This window comes from Manduca sexta, chromosome 7, assembly GCF_014839805.1.
Source record: "Manduca sexta isolate Smith_Timp_Sample1 chromosome 7, JHU_Msex_v1.0, whole genome shotgun sequence".
Taxonomy (NCBI): Eukaryota; Metazoa; Arthropoda; class Insecta; order Lepidoptera; family Sphingidae; genus Manduca; species Manduca sexta.
Window position 1 is genome coordinate 3,093,750 of NC_051121.1, and position 22,552 is coordinate 3,116,301.

General features: G+C 46.7%; 1 protein-coding gene across 1 annotated transcript; it reads left to right on the forward strand.

Moving 5' to 3' along the window:
• The first annotated feature begins 122 nt into the window (after window positions 1–122).
• Window positions 123–22,237, forward strand: LOC115450578 (transmembrane protein 131 homolog). The gene is made up of 21 exons (XM_037436308.1): window positions 123–350; window positions 989–1,032; window positions 2,253–2,498; window positions 13,291–13,404; window positions 13,673–13,971; window positions 14,152–14,293; window positions 15,224–15,301; window positions 15,332–15,389; window positions 15,570–15,662; window positions 15,744–15,966; window positions 16,247–16,382; window positions 16,477–16,656; window positions 16,734–16,937; window positions 17,019–17,204; window positions 17,308–17,411; window positions 17,584–17,699; window positions 18,441–18,777; window positions 19,010–19,273; window positions 19,349–19,457; window positions 19,542–21,006; window positions 21,143–22,237. The coding sequence occupies exons 1-21, from the start codon at window positions 257–259 to the stop codon at window positions 21,532–21,534; spliced, it is 4,884 nt and encodes a 1,627-aa protein (XP_037292205.1). The 5' UTR covers window positions 123–256; the 3' UTR covers window positions 21,535–22,237.
• Window positions 22,238–22,552: the final 315 nt, after the last annotated feature.

Genomic DNA, 22,552 nt, shown 5'->3' on the forward strand with positions numbered 1-22,552 from the left:
ATATTAATCGCAACGTTGAATTTCTTTTGAAACGATAGTCGTAAACGCTTCCGCATTCAAACAATTTTTGATCAAACTGTAAAACTGACAAATATCCGAACGCAACAAAAATGTCAAAGTATTAACATTTTTTTTTTTTATCTGTGTCATATATTACTTCGTGAACGCACGTCTCGTGAGTTGAAATGATAGAAATATCGAATTGTGCTTGAGAAATGTGAATAAACAGTGTCTGATTACGAATACTTATATCAAAATGTATCACAAAATTGTGTGGTGTTACGTTTTCGTGTTGACTTTATTGGATATATCGCTGAACACAAAACTGTCAGCCCAGGGAAAGAGCCATGGTAAAATCGATTTTAAAACTATAACCAGGCTTGCTTAGTAATTATTACCATGTTATTCCGGTATGTTTTGGCAATAGAAGTCATGTTTCGACAAAAAAGCGGTGGAATGTGGAATAGCAGCAATATCTTGGCAAGTAGATCCCGAGGCGGCAGTGCGCCGCGCGGTGTTATTTTAGATCGGGGACGAGGCGGATTTGTTTGTCGTTTTTCTTTCACTGTGTATCTAGTTTTAAGTCGCGAAAAGGCAGCACAGCCGGGGCCGGCGCGGGGACAACGCGCACGCACGCATCGAGCTGCACCAGATGTACGCAGGCGGCCGTTTTTTTTGACAATTGACCCCCCGCCTGCTAACAAAACATTGAGTCCAACGTGCACGCCGTTTGCAAGCAGACTTATAAATACAATAAGCTTGAGCTTTTTGTTATGTATCTCTTATAACAAATAGCTTGTAGATGACACAATTTAATATTACTTCTCTTATATCAGTTGAAAATGAAAGATTATAGTCACTTTTAGTAGAGGTGAGGTTGTGAAGGGTAGTGAGACACAAATCTGTCAAACTGTAGTCATTCTGATAAATCTATAAAACCCACAATGGAGGTTCCTCCAACAAACATAATGGTATGGTTTGTTTGCAGGTGTGACCGTGCATGATTCTCTTATAGAGGGGATCACATTCCAGGTAATTTGTTTTATGCATTCTTTACTAGTGACCTAGAAGCTTAAATTGGTATCATTGCCTTCCTTTAGGAAAGATAAAGTTGATTTGGCTAAAAATAATAAAAGAGTGGCTACAAAAGATAAACTAAGTGCATATCTATATAAGTTTACCTAAATATTGATCTACCACAAATCTTATCTCAGAATGTCACCAATTTCGCAGCCAAAAACATTGTTACTGGAGCAATGGGGATTGGCTTCCCTCAGTGCACCCCTAGCTCCTGACATATAACTAGAGTTCACTCATTTATTATTTGTCCACCTACTATGTCTAATGAACAATCACATTCTAGGAGACTATGATTTTAACTACTAACTCTCAATGATATGTATTTATTTGGCCAAGAGTGCCAATTCACAACAGATTTTTAGGTCTTGAGAAACTTAATTACTGATTATTTTGAAAATCTAAAAACAAATGTTGCTGCTACAATAGTTATATAGCATATTAGTGGAGAAAGCTTTCAAACTCATTAGGATTTTATTTTTTAATGGATATGTCTAACATTGGCTATTTGAGAGCATGTAAACTAACTTAATTATGATGATGGCCTCTCTAGTATTTAGGTACATTGAATTCATATTAGTTTATAACTGCACACTAACAGGGGCATAGTAGTAATATTACTCATTGTAATATATTTCCTCATGTTGTAAGCATTGTAGACTTGTGGTTGTGTGGTTACTGGTCACTCACCTCACACACCCACACTGCTGATAATGTCAGCTGATACACAACACTAAGTTAACACAAATACATTATCATTTAATTGTAAAGTTTTTAAGTGTAATGAAGGTTGTCAGATTGGGTGAAGGTGACCTGCATTGATATAATAATACTGTTGATTGTACAGATTGTGCCGTGGGTGGTGGCAGCTCAATTTTGAGAATTTACATCACTTTAGATGTAGGTTAATGAGTTCAGCAAATAACTGCCTTGCACCTGATTGTGTAGCATAGTACTAGAGCTGACAAATTTCCTTTTTTTACAGAAATAAGTGATTGACACATCCATGAATATCTTTAAGTCAAAAGAATTGTGAGTGTGGCTACCCTTAAGTTAAAGTATAGGAATTTTATTGGTTCTGTTACCTATATACCCATGTTGTCGACAAAATTCAGTTAAACTTTTGTGCATTGCTTGTATGTTGATTGGGGATATTTGTTGGTGGTTTCGTGCAGGAGTGGGGCTCGTCGAGTGGTGGCGCGGGCGCGGGTGGCGGCGCGAGCGGCGCGGGGGGCGGGCGCGGGCGCGCGGCGGCGGAGGGGGTGTCGCTGGCGCCGGCCGCGCTGCACTTCGGGCGCGCGCCCCTCGCCGCGCCGCACGCGCGCTCCGTCACGCTCACCAATGTCGCCAATGCCACGCTGCACCTCGCTTCCGTCGCCGGCACAACGCCCGACTTCCACGCCTCCTTCTTCGAGTCCAAGGTTGGCATCACCTTAATATGTATGCATTGTGATTTATGACCCCAATGCCTGCGGTACCAAGTGGGGACGTTTGATGCGTGATATTCTATAGTTGGCAGAAAGCAGTTCACTGGTAACAGGAAGGAAGCAACATCTTTTATCACATTTATATACATAGCCTTTTATTTCCAAGGCGTTGATGTAATATGTTCCGCACATGGCGTAAGATATAAGTGTTGTGTCATCAGACTTGCAACTTTCAGACCTTTCAGAGCACAGAATTGATCTCGGTGCGGGGACCGTACCACTCGACTAACAAGCAGACACTCTCTTTAAATATAACTGTTGATATTCGGGCACGGCATTATCCGATTATATTATCCACGGCCCTTGTAGCAATAATTACAGACACGGTGACGCGCGCGTTGATAACAGATACACCGAGATAACACTGTGACTTTTCAGTATAGAGGCAAATATGCTTTGGGGTCACCATAATATACATATTTTTGTTTACTTTTTTATACTTATTATTGACAGTCTCCGTACTGCGGCTTCGATAGGTATCTAGAAGCGAGAGGTCGCAGGCCAAAGCCCTGCAAATATTTTTTTTGTGTCTGTAATCTGGGTGTTGTGATCGACTTAGTTGACACCGAAGTGGCAGGACTGGTGCTCTGGCGTGGGTCAGGACTGTGAGCGCGACTGCTGCGTTTTTTATCTTTGTTTATACTCACCGCGATAAAGACGAGAGCAATAAGTACACAGGTGATAACGTTGCGGTTTTTGACATTTCAATTGATATTGAGTGGCGCATTTAAGTTATAAAGATTGCTATTAAACCAGGCGCTGTGATTTTAACGAAAACTCCCTTACTGTGTTGCCTTCTATGATTCGTCAATGAAGCAAAATGGCGGTATTATTCCTACAGCTCATTGACATTAGGTACTACATTGCGAGCTTCGGAACTCCACCACGAGGGATCGCGTCTAATATTACACTATATTCTCAATTTATATACGTCCGATAGCTGCTGTTCTGGCATCTCGAAGACCAGACCAGACCGAAGGATGCACAAATAATCTCATGTGAGACGATAATATGTTGTAGCAATTTTTTTACCCCGTGTTTCCATTCAGTTTTCCCATTAACTAGCATGTTGGAAGCTCCCTTAAGATTGTGTTTGAAGATCCCTGAACGTCCTGTGCTTGTCAATTTCAATCGAGGCGTCTATCCTAAAATTGAGAATATTGCTTTATTTAGTAAGAAAATACTTGCATTTACAAAGTTTTGAAGCTCCACAAATACACCCAATCTGTAAGTGCGGTTAAAGCCACAGGACACCGAGCAGTGATTGCTGCTCTTACGAGCTATTTCCGACAAATCCGCCGCTCGCGTTATTACTCATCATTTATTTTAACACATTCAAGTATATTTTCCTTACATGTAGCTTGCAGTACGAGTGGTTTGTTACTCATTGACCCACCGCTTTGAACCGGCATTACTTGGTTACTTCCACAAAATCTGTATCTTCCGGGTTTTGGTATAGACTTCAGATGGCTTCGTGTTGGAAACTTTTAGCGTCATCTCAATCTCAACCGGCATGGTGAGCAGCATTGACGAGTCAGTTTATACGGCAGTACACGACCGGTCCTAGAACACAGTTCTTGCGTAGATCCGACATAGAGGTTTTTCAAATTCCAACCCTGAACGTAAGAACCGTGACTTGATGGTTAATTGGTGCAAGTATAGGACGTCGACATTGAAATACCTTAGTTGTCTTCTACTACAGCATATTCACCATAGAGAAAGTGATATTCTGCTGTGCCGGACACCCCACGATTAAAGGATTGAGAATCGAGCATTGAACACAAATAGATTTATAATTCATGTCTTACGAACATGTTTGTCATGCAAACGTTATCTCGCGTATCACATAGTGTGTATAATTAGGTAATAAATAAAGATAATGCGAAGTAAACAAGCAGTGACGTCACGGCGTTGAACACTAACACCCTCGCACACCGCGCAACACAGTGGAACGGGTCGCGGATGTTATCTACCGATGTACCACGACTTATTGTATTAATAACAAACTAAATAGTAACACATTTTAATAGGCTTATGCACCTGAGCCTTATTAAATACGAGCTCCCTTGCGTACAACTTGGTATATTGTACCTATAGCCGCCACTCTTTAGGCCATGTCAAAGTGTTACGCGACCCGTACTGAAACTGCTTCAACGAACAGCATCACGGCCTTCGCGAATCGTCGTCGTTACCTGGCAACTGACAAATGCAGTATTGTTTAAATTACACGGCTATTACCAAGTCTCATATTTTTTTCGGTGTGTATTTGTTAAAGCTGTTGAAAAATATTATTTGCCCCAAAACTCGTCCCAACAACTGGTTGACGTATTTGCCGCGGCCATGACCGAAGCGTGGTACAACGCAAATGTATTATTATTAATAGACTTCTATTTTTGATTCTGCTATACGTGAACATAATCACCAATCATATATTGTTACCTAAAACAAAAATTTCCCGAGAAGCAACTCGTGCCTCCACGTTTTGTCGGAAGCGGGTTTATTGCCATATAGCGATTAATATTTTGAGCTCGGAAAAATTACTTGTTTCGAATAAGGAATCCAAAAAAAAAATTAGACTGCGTGACTAAACTCAACATATTATTGTAAGAAACCGATCCCGCAACCTAATTTGCAATTGCTGCATAAATGATCTATTTGGTATGCTGATTATTTTTTTTCTTGTATGCTTGTTGTGTTGTTTCTGAGAGCCCGTTGTCAGGTTGGCAGTTCGTAATTCATACTGCAACATGTTATCTCCTTCGTCTCGACACTGCATGCTTTCTTTACGAGTTTAGGCTCTTAATAAAATGATGTCGCTGATTTTATTTTTGTAGCAAAAGGTAAGGTAATGGGCAGGCTGCTATTGTGATCGGCACGCTATGCGAGAACCTCATTTGCCTGTTCACTTGCAGATAAAGTGAGAGTGTGCGAATGGGAATAAGAAGTGGGAAGTAGTAATATTATTAGGATGCCCCCGTCTATCTCGTTGATTGTCAGTTTTATTTATTTCATTGGTATTTAGTATCAATCGGTTGGATTCTTTCCGTTCATTAATTCGACAAAGCTGCCTGCGGAGAGTGCAGGTCACCATTTTACAAACATCATTTCCTAATTGTAAGATAGTAAAGTTCTTTGAAGTATGTAACAAACCTGTCATTCAACTGGCATTATGGGGGCCAGAGAGTCGAATATCGTAGCTTGTTTCGAGGTAAGCTCGAGTATACCACTGAGGTTGCCAGGAATAATTATGTTAAAATAAAACAAACAGTAGCACTCATGGATGCAGTACACATAATCTAAATTTACACAATAAATAATATAAGTATGTCCTCACAACGTCTTCCATAGTCGGCGACCGTCATCAATTTGCGAAACGTCTCTGGTCACTCGACGTTCAATTTGCAGATCGGAATACACTGAAATTAACGTCAAGTGCGTTGTCGAACAGAGATGTAAACATTTTAGCTGTCGGCAAATATTCCACAAGAAGGCGGTATTTCGCGCAACTAGCTGGGTTTGAATGATTATAACATTTATCAATATACGAACTCAAACAAATACATAATACAGGCGTGTGATTTGCGTAATTCAAACGGATGATGTATGATAACGAGTTACGTACACACTACACTCACTTTTTAGTAGAAAACGAAAATATTATTAATGTACATTATTGATCACCCACAATTTCCACATCTTGATATGTCGTGGAGTTCATTTAAGGCCTCGTGAAATTGTAACACGAACAAAGCTGTTATAATTTGTATAGCCGGTCCATCCGCATGAACAGGCTGCAAATGTGTTCCGCCGTAATTTATGTACAATAATGTAAAGGATTTCAAGAATTATAAAATTTAGATAAATAGTCATGTAAACAGTGATACGTTGTAAGCTTAATTAGCGCTATCAGTCCGAATATAGTTCGTATGGTAAAGTTCCGCGGTGACGTGCGACTTAGCATGTGTGTGAGCTTGCGTCACTTATCTCGCAGCTGACGGGTGCCGGGCGGCGCTGCAGTTGAGTCGGCCGGTAGCTCGCACAGTGCTCCTGGCGAGGGGTATCTGGCATGCGGTCATGTTGCAGTTCGTACGCAGTACCCACAGCCCACATACGGATATTATGAACAACCGTTACTTTAATACATAAAATCCTTCTATATTTGTTTTTTAGTAATTCTGTTTCTATAGCCAATATGGGCTGTAAATTATAGCCTGTAATGTATTTAGTCCACGTCTACCTGGATGTTAGGCCTGTGTTATCAGAAATCGAGGTGAAGTTACAATTCTCGCCGACGCTGCGATTGTAGTTGGAGGTATATCCCAGTTCTTATACTATACCAAAAAACCGCATCACCCTCACGATCAGTTGGTTACTGGCCATCTGATGTTTACAAATCATACTTGTTTTCATTAGAGTCCTGACTTGTTTTGATTAGTGCATTTACGTTATTTAACCTCAACAACTGGATATTACAAACCAGTGTAGTCCTTGTTTAAATAAAGAGATTCATATAATTGCCCTTATAAAAATGTTAATAGGCTGTAATTGTCTGTTTGCGTCAATCATTGTCTATAGTCTTTGGTTAAATTGTTTCTGCATTATAGTTGCGATGTTATAAGAGCTGCACTCGCTACTCTATAAGTATCTGTTAGTTGATGTCCTGTATACGAAACAATCCATTACTTGATAAAGCTTAATAAGTTTCACAATATTGCGAATCACATGACTCATAGTGCACGGCTCAAGTACGCTGCCGCTAACCCAATGAGGTGATAAAAAACATATTTGTGTAAATAGTGTAGATAACGTAACTGGCGTCGCGTTAGGTGTACAATGTTATCGGCAATAGGCAATAAGTTCAATGTCGTCGCGCCGCATTCACTTCGCGCCGCGACAAGAGACTACTGTTCCGGGTGCCCGCCGCCCGCAGCCTGGCAGCCGACACATTTACAATATTTTCAAATACAATACACCTGTAACAGACCTAACATCGATAAGCCCTCTCCGCTCCTCTACCGCAAAACAACCTTTAATCCTGAACTGCATGACTAACGTCTCTCTCTCCGTTTTGTGACATTATTTGATTTAAAGTACAAAAGATTACATAGTCGTAGATTTTGCTGTAAAGGTATTTCTTTCCAATGGGTATGATATATGAGGAAGTATCAATTTGACCTATAAAATGTAAAAAAGTTTTTCATGATTTATTATAAATTTACATTCATTGTCCTCGTTCTGTATCTTAATGTGGACTGTAGTAGGGTTCTACCATTAGTGGCGTGCGCGTGAGTCGTCGTGGTGCTGCGGTGGCGCCGGCGCCTCTCGATACGCGCGCGAACATCTTGTATGAACTGGAACCTACGCGCGCCTCTCACCATCACTATTGTTACACAACGCTATTGGACTCTGCAGTCTGCAGTGTTGATACAATACGTCGTACATGTCAGGCATTTACACATTGCACACATCACGGCGGTCCCTTGGCAGGTGTTCGTGTTGGATTATACATATAAATGAATAAACAGAATTAATTTACACATAGTTTTAACCGCACGCATTGGATAAAAGTATTGTATATTGGGTATCTCTATATCTCATTATATCCCAGTCTCCAGTAAACACCACTGCATGGTTCCGCGGACAGCTCCTCGCCAGCGACGCCTCAAAGTTACATATTTTATTTGTGTCATATTATTATCCTAAAAATGGCTAGTCAGAGCACAGTTCCTATCCCCACGTGTACAATATAGAGTACAGACAATGATGTGTACAATTTTGATCGGTCGAGCCATAGAGTTCACAGCCGGCAAAGGGCGCGGTCATGGCCAGCTACTTTACACGACACTGAAGACCGTGCCTCAGTTGAAAGGGAAGGCAAGGAAAATTTGCTGAACTATCGCTTCAAAATCAATCTACAGTATTATTGTTTACACACATTCCCACGATTTTAAGTTTCGATTTGGTGTAGTCGGAATTATCGTGGCCCAGCGCGGAGGCCCGACTCAACCAGATATTCCACAAATGTTGCACTAAAATCCGATGATAAATTGCTGGTATGCTATTGAGTCAGCGATTTACTATTCCACGGCTACAGCTGGTTCTCGGGCAATGGAAATCACCTGTCATCTGAAGACGTAGCTTGTTTTTCTACCTTTTGCTATTAAAAATGTATCTAATAAATAAGTAGGTATTAAACTGTTTGCGGTTGATTGAAATGGAAAGTATTTTTGTGGTGGCGTGTCCTCGCGCCGTGGTGTCGATGTGTCGGCGCGGTGGCGCGGTGTGATGTGGTGGCGGCGGGAGTCGCGGCCGTGTTGCGACGCGGAAATGTTGCGCTTCCGAACGCGCGCTATTTGTGGAACTGGGTTACTGACGCCGCTTCTCGACATGTTTTATTACTTACTGCATCACCGGTGCTGTGAGCTTATCTGGTGTTTATCTGACGCCGCACCTGGCCACGCTGCATCTGTCTAGATTAGAATGTTGAATTCCCTTTCCTTTCTAATACGTTTAATCTAAACAAAGTTTATATTAGTTTGATTTTAATATAGGAAGTATTTTTGGGGTAGGCAAATGAACGCGTAGTGAGCACTGCTGCTTTTCAATTTGAAGGATTCCGAGCCAAGGGTCATTTTGTGACTTATAAATCTAAATTATAGCCACGAGGTGGCGAGTACTTTGTATTTTAAAGTGTGGTGTTAATGCTGGTTATCGACAAGCGTAGCGCCTACTACAGGCGCAATGAGGCGAGGTAGCTGTTCGTCGCGCACTCACCTGTACTGTAAAACAACACACAACAAAAAAATAAACATTTAACATATACATATAGTACGTTTTAAACTGAATGGAATTTTAGTTATTATCTGCGGTGTCCCATTTACATTGCCGTTCAGTTGAAGCTGAGAAATGCTTTATATTATGTTAACGCGATAAAAGTAGGTATTATTGAATGATTCGGCTAGTTGTATGAGTGGCCTCGGGTATGGTTATTTTATTAATATTCATAGAGTCGCAATCCTTGTTTCAAAACTGGCTCCGGCGCTATCTGCATTATTGGGAATGTGGTAAGTGATTGGAACTAAAGCAGTTTGTCCGTAGAAGTAGCTAGTATTGTATGCAAGGTCATTAGACAACGGTGTAGTCGTCTCATTACTCTGCGGCGGTGCGGGCTGTGGGCCCAAGCCGGGAGGTTCAGAAACAATATGCTATTTTTTAACACAATAATCGGCGTTCGACTGGAAAATTTATTTTATACATATTTGTAATTTGTGTATAAGTACATAGAAACGAAATTTGAACAAAATTTAATATAAAGAGCTTCATCGCAATTTGTAGATGGATCGCTTAAAGTTGTCTACGAATAGCATTACCTATTTTGTTATGTTTGGAATCGATCTGAATACAGCAATAGTTCTCCCATGTTTTTTGTTTGCGTTTATCAAATACTAACTTTTGCTCGCGGCTTCACTCGCGTGTATCAGTTTTCCGGGATAAAAGTTCTGCTATATATTTTTCTTTAAAATTCCTAGGGTCTTAAGCTATCGCCATACCAAATTTCAAAAATCCGTTAATCGAACACAAAACAAACTCCCATTTTCTATCTGTATGTTATCGAAAATCGATAACATACAGATAGAAAATAGGAGTTTGTTTTATAATATGTATAGATTTATCTTATATAAATTCTAACACAGGAAGATTAATAAAAAAAAACAAGTTATAGCCTTTGCATTTCGGTAGGAGAGGTAAGTGTTAAGAAACTAGAAAGGAGCCGCAATACGCGCATGTGACGTCATCCGGAATTATGATGCGTGCGAAATAATGAAACGGAGTGATATCCTCACTACGCGCCTACTTTTGTACATTGCAATATTTGAAATATGCATTACAGCTTCATTTCTACACCAATTTTCAAGCAATTTAAACAAAAGTGCTCAATTTTCGTACTAATTGCTGTTCCATATAGGATAATGTACAAAATAATACATAAAAAATACCCTATTGCCATCATTGATCAATGTCTGCCGTTAAAAGTTTTATGTTTAGAAAGGAACATAAATATAAGTAAGAGGTTTAAAATGAAATTTTATAAGCAAAAATAGCTAATGGTCGAGTAAGCGTGATAAGAACCTCGCCGATCGGAGCTGCGGTGCGTGAAAGCTGCGCGGCGACGTGTCAACTGTCAACGCGCCACCGAGCCGGCTGATCTCGCGAATCCCTGGCATTAACACTAACGGGCGTGCGGAGCGGCGCGGGCGCAGTTGCAGATGTCGGTCACGGCCCGCACTCGCAGCGACGCTCCAGCGCCGGCTCCGCAAGCGGCAGGCGGCAGCACAGAGTCGTACAGAGTGATGTAATAACTGCACGCGCTGCATAACGATGTGAAGTAATCGCACGGCTGTTGAGTTTCGCGCGATCAGTGCCTTTACTACTGCACCGCTAAGACCTGCTCTTTCCAAGGGTCTTTGACATTGCAACTAATTGTCGACACTAGCATCTTGCTCGCCTGTTGAATCGGAATCTTTTCCATAAACATTAACTACACTAGAATTAATCTACAATTCTGTATTATTCCCACGGTTTCTATTCCACCGTGATCACTGAGCGCGCATTTGCTAGTATTTTGGTTTAATAAAAAGAAATTGTGAAATTCGTTTGATCATTTACGTCTACACTATCTTAATTTTTTTTCTGTAGTATTTATCTCAATATAATCAACATAATATTATCGTTAATAACTTTTCGCTGATAATGATTAGAATGAAAACCATGTTTATATAATTGTCATCAGTTAAGAGTTATCAGCGGCGGCAATCGATCACCACTCACGGCTCTGGCCTGCCGGAGCGCGCCGCATCAGTGACGTCACGCGACATGTCCACGCACCCGACGCTATGCTGTTACTCGTTACTGACTTACTGACTTATATGTATTGTCCGTTGTCGACCTTGACCTCGGACACCATGGCGCGGCGCGGCGTGGGATTTATGCGCACTCCTGAGACATTGTAACTTTTTAATAGGACATGTTCCGGTTCATCATCTTAATATGGCATTTCAAATGATAAATTATATAAATTATAATAGACAAATAAAATCGGTGACCGCTTGATGGACTTTCACAAGACAGAATTTATTACATTATTCCAGGGTAGAGATGCCCATTTAACCAATAATATACGATAATTACGTAGTGGACATGCTTAATATGTGATGAACGCTGTACTTCCACCAAGCTGCTTTTATTACCGAATACCGTGTAAGATGTGCCAGCCGTGTGGCGCGGACAGCGGTCACTCCGCACCGCGCGCCGCGTCACAGCGCGAGCGGGCACGTGACGCGCACCACACGTCACACACATAGTGACATTATGTTTGACTATATTTAGTATAGTATGCAACTATATTTAGTAACGACTGAAAATACGATGGTAATACATAACAATGCCACTGTATTGATGACATGCGTTGAATTGACGTTGTAGACATTCCTTTTCGGCATTCCTCTGGGCGGGGTTTCTGCTTCGCTTCCTTGCCTTAAGGAAGTCCTAACATGATCAATAACTATATAATTGTAATCAGTATATTTTGTTACATTGAGGATTTTTTTTTACTTGTAATGTGTCTTTGACATATTTCGTGGGACTGCATCACTCGTCATAAATTTAGTACTTGATTGCTAAGTACAGTGCATGTTCATCATAATTTTACGTTGTCTTCGTATATCAGGCCAAATAGTAACTTCCGTAATAATCGAACTATATCCGCCAGTAAAAGTCTCTAGTCCGTCACCGCCGGGGTGGTGCAGTGCTGTGTAGACGAGGGCTTTTCCACCGAAGTCATTGAAGCGGCAATCCGAAGACAAAGTAATAATATTTCAAATTGTGGCTGTGTTTCGTACGGGCAGTAAGGTTGTTGGCCACTTGAAAATACTGTCCCTGTCCCTAACGGTTATGCTTCACTTCCGCAGGAATTTATACAGGTTACTAACTTTGTTCTAGGTACGATGTGATCCACAAACTAAAGGGTATTTTCTATGGGTGGCAATGATCATATACGATTCGGTATCTCACGTCTTGTTTGGTTGCCAGCGTTTTGCTATAAAAATAAAATCTTCTAAAGTAAGAAATTATTTATAAGCCCATTATGTTGTGTGGAAGCGTTGTTCCTGCGCTGCTAATAATAGGTCGCCGATACTTTGTCGTTATCAGGCGACCGCTCGGCCGCTGCATACACTGTTTCACTCTATAATTACTGTTACATTACTGTTTACTTTAGGAAATTATATACATCGATTGTTTATTATTTTCAAGCCGAGGTTATGCATGTACGGTATACCTGAAGTCATGTAGCGAGAGTCTTCTGTCAGCTGAGGGCGAGTGTAGTCGCGTGTCGCACAACACAATGACACAACTATCACTTATCATAAAAGGATCCCTTCTGTTCTTGAGATTTGTGATGTCAATAGTATGTAACGTGTATACTCATAATAGACGAGAAGGAGTGGACCATGTGGCAGTAGGAGATTGCGTTGTTTAACTAATTCAGTAGAGAGAAAATACATGCGTTGAATACCGTTCCCGACGATAAGGACGGACAACTGTATATTGGGCATGTTGTGAATAATTTAAGCTGAGCAATTTCCCAATATGATACGCGTTTGTATGCCCATATCCATAGGGTTTTTACAGAAAGAGTCTATAATCAGTGAGTTTTGTTGTTGTGCAGACGCTGGCGCCGCAAGCTAACACGACCTTCAGCGTGGTGTACCTGGGGCGGCGCGAGGGGCCCGTCTCCGCGCACCTCTACATACACACCTCGCTCGGCGTCTACAAGTACCCCGTGAGTACTCTGGAAGTCTAGCTGCTGCTGCATTACGAGCCACGCGTTCATGTATCTTCTACTGGGAACATGCAACTCAGATATTTCTCGGAAAAACACTAATTGTTGCCCAGCCCCGGGAGGCGTAAGGAACTTCACAGGGTTTCCAACGTTCCGTTTGACTTATTAAAGTGCTCGGCGGCCCAGTTCTCTAAATTTCCTCTACATTGGCTCACCCATAGCCGTTGTCGGACGTGGGTTCGCGTGTTATGTGTGTGTGTGTCGCTAGGTGTCGGCGATAGGCGTGGCGAGCGAGTGGCGCGTGTGGCCGCTGGTGGACGTGCGCGTGCCGCTGAACGCGAGCGTGGAGCCGCTGCTCAGCATGCACAACCCCACGGCGCACACGGTGCAAGTGAGCGAGGTGTACTCGTCGGGCGCGTGGCTCGGCCTGGCGCTGCCCGACGGCGGCGAGTGGGCACCGCGCGACCGCTGGACGCTGCCGCCGCACTCCAGCCGCGCCATCGTGCGTCTGCGGCTGCAGCCCAACCACCACCACCATCACCACCACCCGCTCACCGCTTACGTCAGGTGACAACACCGTACTCGCATAACGATATTATTTGCACCTGCCTTCTCCAGATCTATATAAGTATCTTTAATTTATTTATGTTTTTTTCTCCAAAGTCCTGTTATTACGATTTGAATGAACAATATACTGTACTGGAATAAGGTAAGGCGTGGGTATGTGATTGATGGGTGTGCCCGCAGGATCAAGGCGAACATGACGGGCGGCGGGCTGGTGGTGGGCGTGGAGGCGCGCGCGGCGGCGGCGGGCGAGTACCTCGCGCCGCTGCAGCTCGCACTGCGCGTGCGCGGCTCGCAGGACCCACCCGATACCTTCCCTCTAGAGGTAAGCTATTATTTTCATTCATCACTCTGGGAGTACCATTAATACCCGTTGTAGGCCACCGCATCATTGACTAGCCGATGTCACAAACGTACCATTTAATACTGGGTATCGTCGCGCGGATAGTTTTGATGCCAAGTGACTGAGCATATGAACCTTCATGGTGATCTCACTACAGATTATAAAACAAAGATCCCCACCGCGTCTGTCTATTTGAGAGCCATATACTTAAAATTAGAGATGCAAAGGATGACAGATTAGCCGGATATCTAAGCACTTAAAATTCATTTACCCATTCATGATAGTGGCGCTAACACGAATAGACGCTAGATATCTGGTATTTCATCTCTACTTAAAATGTACCGAACGGATTTTGATACGGTTTTTAACAATAGATGGAGTGATTCAAGAGGATGGTTTGTGTGTATACGTAATTCACTAATGATTTGTGTAAATTGATTGAAATATGACTATGATTGTTGAAGATGACAGGAAAATTCAAACTAACTGGGACTTTAATTGGAAACGTTGCCTAAGTCCTTTGTAATACCAAAAACAAAATAATGTATAGTGGAATTGTTCCTTTTTTATACATCTACAGAAAAGTCCCCGCTGGCAAATATCTATTTCATATGGAAAGCTTTCTGTACTCATTTTACTGTTAAAAAACACGGCCACATATAATACGCTAGTTGGTATGCTACTTATACGGATAGCATGTTAATCCTTATCAAATGAAATACGTTAATGAAGTTAAACATTTCATGCACATTATAATTGCCCCCTTTCAGCATGCAATAATAATTAATATCTTAGTAGTTGTGTATCGCAAAATTAAATATCGCGGGACAAATAAATTTAAGCGGTCACACACCGACGCGTCGCCGGGCTCGCCCCTAAAGTGTTGCGTAATGAATGTACGATGTGTTGCAGTTGGGCAGCAGCCTGCCGGCGCCGCTGCGCGTGGACGCGGCCGTGTGGGGCGCGCGCTGCGGCGCGGGCGCGCGCTGGGCGCCGCCGCCGCCGCCCGCGCCCGACGCGCCCGCGCACGCGCCCGACCGCGCCGCCAACGGACACGCCGACGCGCCCGCACACAACGGTCTCTACACATCCACTCTGACTAGTTATATATTGAACATCTAATAATTAACTGAGCATCGAAAAATATATCGACCATCGAATAACGAATTTATGGTTTATAAATTACTTAAAAACATAATGTATTTTAAAAAGTTGTTTGTAAATGTAGGTGGCATATAAAATGTTGTGTTGTGCGCAGGAGTAAAGTCAGACGGCGTGTACCTGACGCTGCTCCGTTCTCAGCTCGAGCCACACCAGCGCCTCACCAAGGCGGCCGAGCTCACTCTAGACTGTACGTGACTATATTATCTCTACAATAGAGTGTTTGTGTGTATCCCGAGTGTGGATATGAACTGTTCGCGTGTGGTTCCAGATGCGCAGATGTGGTCGGCGTACTTGCAAGAGCAAGGCGGGTCGGCGGAGGAGGCGGGTGCGGAGGTGGGCGGCGAGGCGGGTGCGGAGGCGAGCGGCGAGGCGGGGGCGGAGGCGGGCGGCGAGGCGTGGTGCGCGGGGTGGGCGCGCGTGGGGCGCGCGGCGCTGCGGTACGCGGTGCGGCTGCTGCCCGGCACGCTGCGCGCCGACCCGCCCGCGCTGCAGTCAGTACACACCCACACACCAACGTTACGCACTCGCATCATGGTCAAATACTTTTAAGCGATACCACCAATTATTTCTTTACTTTAACATACATCACTTCTGAAAATTTTATGGTGCATAATAATTTGCAATTTTTAACTATTGATATCAATATCAAGTAAAATATATGCTTAATTTCTATATTATGTCAAGGTCTGCGTTATGTTATGCTATTTAATGGTATCGATTAAATTTGGCCAGACTGTGACATATGTCTCACATAAAAATGTATACCTGTAGTTTGGTGACGGCGTCGGAGGCGGAGGAGGGCGAGGATGCGTTGATAGAGCGCGAAGTGCGCCTGCGCAATGAGTTTCCGGTGCCGGTGCATGTCACCGCCGCGTTGTGCCCGCCTGAAGTGCTGGAACACTTCCACGTGAGTACCGCCCACAGATTATTCCGCAAGAGTATTTGTTAGTGTCACGTTGAAGTGAGCGGTGGCATGTTGTATGCGTTGTTTGTGCGGGCAGTGTATCTCATCGGCGCCGCTGTCGCTGGCGGCGGGCGCGGCGGCGACGGTGCTGCGGCTGCAGTCGCGCGCGCCGCGGTCCGCGCTCGCGCCGCACGAGCTGCACGCGCGGCTCGCGGTGCACACCAACCTCACCGACTGCGCCGTGCCGCTGCTGCTCTACAGCGGACGATTGCATCTGGTAAGTGCATGCTTCACAAACATACACAATACATTTTAAATGATTTTAACCGTGAGCATGCGTGCGATGATCTATAGGAGTGGGAGTGGCCAAACTCGTCGGACGGCGAGCTGCGACTCGGCGCGGTGGGCACGTCGTCGACGCGGCGGGTGGGCGTGCGCGTGCGCAACCCCGGACCCGCCCCGCTGTGCGTCACCGAGCTCAGCGTGGAGCTTCCCGGCGCGCAGCTAGCGCTCGCCGCGTGCGCTCACCTGCGACCCGTGCCGGCCGACCATCCCTGTGTGAGTCCCGCGAGGCGGTCGATCAGCGCAGTACGTGAGCTGTGAAGTGCGTCCGGTAACCAGTCGTGGATGTGTCCGCAGCGGTGCGTGGAGGGCGGCGCGAGCGCGCGCGCGGTGCTGACGGTGGTGGCGCCGGCGCGCGCGGGCGCGGTGCGCGGCGCCGCCACGGTGCGCTCGCCGCACGCCGCCAGCACGCACGCGCTGACCCTGCACGCGCACGCCGGCCGCCTGCGCGCGCACCCGCTGCACCTGCCCGCCGCCGCACCGGTGCGTACACTGCTATATATATACACACACCACCTCAACAGTTGAACATTGTCTTCGTACTACTAATGTCGACGTGCGTTAACGTGGTCGATTGGTTTGACAGTACGCGTGGACGTCGGCGCCGCTGGTGCTGGAGAGCACTATGGCGCTGCGTATGCGCGTGCTTAACGTGACGCAGCCGACGCCCGACCCGGCTATCAAATTCGTGTGAGTGTGCCGCTTTTTCTTTATATCTATAGTAAACGTTCATTGACTAATGTAACATGAGAATATAGCTTCAAAACAGTTTTCCATTTAGTATCAAAAACATACCACAGACTTGATTTATTTACTATAGGAGCAGATCGCATGCATTAATAATATTGTTTCTGGGCGTTAGACCGGCGGCGAACGTGGAGGTGACGACGGGCCGGCACTCCGTCGGTGAGATACTGTTCATGCCGGAGAAGCTGTGTGAACCGCACTGTTACACCGGGCTCGACGTCACTACCGCCGGTGAGGACACGGTCGAGACGATATTATATCAAATAGTGAACACATTACATTACATTCCGTACAGGCTTGTCTAGTGAAGAAATCAAAGGAAATAGTTCAAAGATACATTGTGATCAGCAAAAACATTTTTATACTGTTTTAAGGTTTAATCTTCTTTATATGTCATGTTTTATGTGTTTTGCTGTAATAAACAACGTTTCATTAACCATTGTTTCTTGCTGCACGATAATGAATATATTTTAGTACTTGGAATCAGATATTAGATTTTTAATACGTCGCAATTTAGTAAAGCCTGGGTTGAGACATTTGTAACTCATATTGACGGTCAAAATAGTAATATTAATTTCATATAGGAATGGAGGATATATTAATATAGTGGTTATGTCTAATTAGAAATATCGTCGAAATATGGTCATAGTGCAAGTAAAAATAGTTCATTAAATTTTCACTTGGAATATCTATATCTATACTAATAAAGCTGAAGGGTTTGTTTGTTTGAACGCGCTATTCTCAGGAAGTACTAAATAGATTCTGATATTTTTAAACTAATAGATAGCTAACACTAGCCCTGAGTGCTGTAGGCTACTATTTATCCCGGGATATTATAAAGCGAGACTCATGCCGGAAAAAAAGCCTCACGGGCGGGCGGCGGTAGTCATACAATTCTCTGGGGATATTGACACTTTCGTGGTGGCTGTGGGATAGTTTATAGCGGAGGGTAACTGACGCGGGTTCCCGCAGAGGGCGCGCGCTGGCTGTCGCGGGGCGCGGCGAGCGGGGCGGCGGGCGCGGCGGCGGCGGGCGCGCTGCGCGCCGACGCGGCGCTGGCGCGGGCGCGGCGCGCGCTGTTCGTGCCGCTGGCGCCGCGCAACGTGTCGCTGCACGTGCACACCGAGCACGTCGTGCAGATCCCCGTCACGGGCAGCGCGCAGTGGCGCTGGCCGCGGCTGGCGGAGCCGGGCGGCGGCGCGGCGCTGGCGGCGGTGGGCGCGGCGGCGACGCTCACGCTGCGCACGCGCAACCCCTCCGCGCACCGCCTGCTGCTGCAGCCCGTGCTGCACGACAAACACAACGACCTGTCAGTACACAATACTCACCACCCACACCGCACTGCCATTGTCATGTCTGAATCTTACAATACACAAAAAAAATAAAACTGAACGAAATAAATGTGTATTGTAAACGTTTAAAGGCATGGGATTATTCTTATTATTTTACCGCATAAGAATACACGAATCGTTATCGATCACAACCCTACCTCGTATTATTGTTTCTGTGTCTTGAAACTTTAAAATTTTATTATTTTACAGCACCGGTATTGTGGAGTCTTCATTCTGCAAAAATGAAAAATGCGTGTGGTCACGTGATGCATTCAAATTGACCGAATGGCGAGTGACACGTGGCGAGGCACGTCGCTGGGAGGGCGTGCCGGAGGTCGCCGACGCGGAGGCGGCTCACAACGTCAGCGATCACGTCATGCCGATGCTCATCCTGGAACCTGAAGCGGAAATCGAAATCAAGATAACTTTTTCACCCAAGGAACCTTCTGCGTTGACTACAAACTTATACTTGAGGTGATTAGTGCCTTATTCATTCAATATGCTGATTGTCACTTCCGGACATTGCCTTACCGATGTTTTTATGTGCAGAAACAATTTGACTATACTAGAGGGAGTGCAGTTACTCGGGCGCGGAGCCTACCCGAGCTTCGAAATCGGCGGCCGTCGGCCGGGCACCAATGCGCCGCTACTTTTTGAGGTATATATCGAAACACACATCAGAACTGTGGAAGACACGTCTTGATGTGATTCTGTAATGAAGAAGGAACGTATTTTTGTGCAGGTGAAGGAGTGCGGCTCTACGAGCGGCACCGTGGTGCGCACGGTCATGGCGCGCAACACCGGCGTCGTGCCCGTGTGGCTGCGCGACTGGCGGCTGGCGGGCCAGCCTTGCCAGGCGCGCGGCTTCCGACTGCAGCCCTGCGCACCGCTCGCGCTCGCGCCCAACGAGTCCCGCGCGCTGCACCTCGCTTTCAGCGCCGACTACACGCTGGCGCGCGTGCCGTGCCGGCTCAGCCTGCGCGCCGACGCCGCGCTCGCAGAGTTCTCGCTGGTGGCGGTGGCGCCGGCCGCGCTGCTGCCGCGCTGCCACTCCGCCGTGCCGCGCCCGCCCTTCGAGCCCGCGCTCCGAGCCGCCGGCACGCTGCTGGCGTTGGCCGCGCTGGCACTGGTGCTGGCCGCCGCCGCCGTCGACGCCGAGCGGGAGCTGCGACGGGCGCGCCCTCCGCGACCCGCGCCCGCCGCCCGCGCGCCACTCGACCTGCGTGCGCTCGCCGACGAGCCTCCCGCGCCCGCCCCCCCGCCGCCTCGAGTCCGCCCCCCGCCGCCTCGTCGTCGGCGCACGCCTCGTCGTCCACCACCTCCGACCGACCAGCACGCCGAACGACGCGCATTCGAGCGGTGGAGAAGTGAAATGCTGCGCACCGCGGACGATGAAGATTCACGTTCTAGTGAAGACGCCGATGCGGACGGCGGTCGAATCGATGCAAACAACGACGGTCCCGTACCGCATGAACAACCACCGGAGCCGGTCGAGACCGACGCGCACGGCGCCACCGACGGGTACGAAGCGGACCCGGAGACCGAGGAGCGCGCGCCGGGCAGTGGCGACGAGGACGCTGATTCGACCGGCTCCACCTCCGCTTCCGCCTCGTCCACTCCCGCGGAAGACCGCGATGTGGAAGAGATCGATGACCGTGCACGCACACCCATAGACGTCGAACCGCCTCCGGACTCGAGTCCGAAGATAGAACTTAGCGGTCGTCACCCGCCACACCAGCCCCGTGCAGTGCGCGCACGCCGCGAGCCGAGCGACGCGCCGCGCCGCGCCGAGCGCACGCGCGCCGACACCGACTCGGGCACGCGTGCGCGCGGCCCGCCCGGCAAGTCGCACGCGCGCCGCGACAAGTGCAACAAGCGTCGCGCCGAGCGCAGCGCCTGCTCTCCCGCGCGGGGCTCCCCGCCGCGCGGCGCCGAGCCTCGCGGCGGGGCGGTGCGCTGGGGCGCCACGTGGAGTTCGGTGGTGGCGGCGGGCGCGCCGGTGACCGCGCCAACTCCGCCCGCGCTGGCGCCCATCGGCTCGGACGTGCGGCGGCGCACGGACCCGGAGCCGCGCCCGGCGCCCGCCACTGACAACTCTTTGTTCTTCTTCAATGGCGAGCCGAACCCTTCGCACCTGCCGCGCCCCGAGCCCGAGTACGCGTGGCCTCCGGCGCCGTCCGCCGACCGCGTGCCTCCTGCATTCCTCGGTGAGTATCACTGTCGACCGTTTTGTTTTTAAAAACCTGGATGTCGTCCTCATAAAATCGCTATATTATTTAAGAAATATAATGTTATTTATTTTTGTTTTGCAATGTCATTATTGGTTAATGTTTGTTAACACAGTGTCTCGATGTCCCGGCGCGCGTGTTGCAGGATGCGAGGAGGCGGTGGGTGCTGTTGGTGCCGTGGGTGCAGTGGGCGCGGGCGTGTTCCGTCCGCTGGGGTCGGTGTGGGGTGCGCTGGAGCCGGCGGCGTGGCCGTGGGGCTCCCCGCGCGAGGCGCCGCTGCGGCCGCCGCCCGGGTTCCCGCCGGCGCCGCCGCAGCCCACGCGTGCGTACGATCCGTTTTGTTCGCTGGCGGCTATCTGGGGCCCGGCGGGGTTGGACTGGCGCCCGCCCCAGCCGCAGGCCCCGGCGTCAGCCCCTGCAGTCACGCCGACCCCTGCGACCGCCCCGACCTCACTGGCGCTTGACGACGACGACTTGGACCTGGAGCTCCCGCACGGGAACAACTGAGCCACATTGGACGTCTCATGACTGATCACTGACGACCGGCCCTTTCTTTTCGATGAATACTGTTATTGTTTTACATTTGTTATCGAATATGTTGAACCGATATGTTATGTTAATATTGTGAATGTCGTTCTGATGTCAAGTCGCGGAGTACCGCCTGTCTCAATGGGGCTTAACAGAAGCGTGGGGCTAATTCACAGATTATAATAAGTGAATTAATAACGGCTGCGTTTATCTGTTACGACATACCTGACACAAGGTAAATTAACTGAATATGAGAAATTCAATACTTTATTTTTGAAGATCGGTTGCGTTCGATTTTAACATGGATTCCTACATATTTGTAGCCATTGTATTATTTAAAGTGTGTTTAGACATGATGTATCTCCGCGACATGACCTGCGCGTCCTCCGCTATAGAACAATGTACTGCGAACAAATGACTTCCCGCTCCGTACGTTGTCATTGATTATTTGTGACACAGATTTTATTTATTATTAGTATCTGTGAAGCGCGTACGGAATACGCGAATGTGTTGTAAACGTGTTCGCCCACTGCGTGCACGCGTCTCGTGTCACGCGTCACGCGTCGGTTGTAGTGCGCTGCGGCGCGCCGTCTAGTCGCGACTGTGTCGCCTCGAGCACGTCTCATGGTGTTCCCCACTTGATTGTCTTTCGAAGACTGAATTACAATTTTCTCAAACGATGGCAAACTGTTTTATTTTGTTTAAAAACTTGAAAAAATAGAGACGATGAAAACCTTATCCCCTTTCCCAACATTCCTTTTCTCGTCATAAATATGAAGTGTGGACAGTAAGACATTCTTGATCTAATATCAGGTGATACACTGTATTGTGTTTCCAAATATTCGCATGACATTGTACACAAATCATCAAATGTGTTAGGATTTATTTTATAAAGCCTAACATGACATTTCACGAAATAAAGTTATATTTATTATAAGTATTACATAATTAAGAATGCTAGGATTTTCGGGTGTTGAAAAATGAGGTAAAGGATTGG

What these genes read in the sequence shown, in the direction of transcription:
- LOC115450578 (XM_037436308.1), top strand. Translation starts at nt 257, where the DNA reads ATGTATCACAAAATTGTGTGGTGTTACGTTTTCGTGTTGACTTTATTG. An exon ending in AGCCCAGGGAAAGAGCCATG is followed by an intron (nt 351 to 988) that starts GTAAAATCGATT and finishes GTTTGTTTGCAG; the next exon opens with GTGTGACCGTGCATGATTCT. An exon ending in GACCCGGCTATCAAATTCGT is followed by an intron (nt 17,412 to 17,583) that starts GTGAGTGTGCCG and finishes TCTGGGCGTTAG; the next exon opens with ACCGGCGGCGAACGTGGAGG.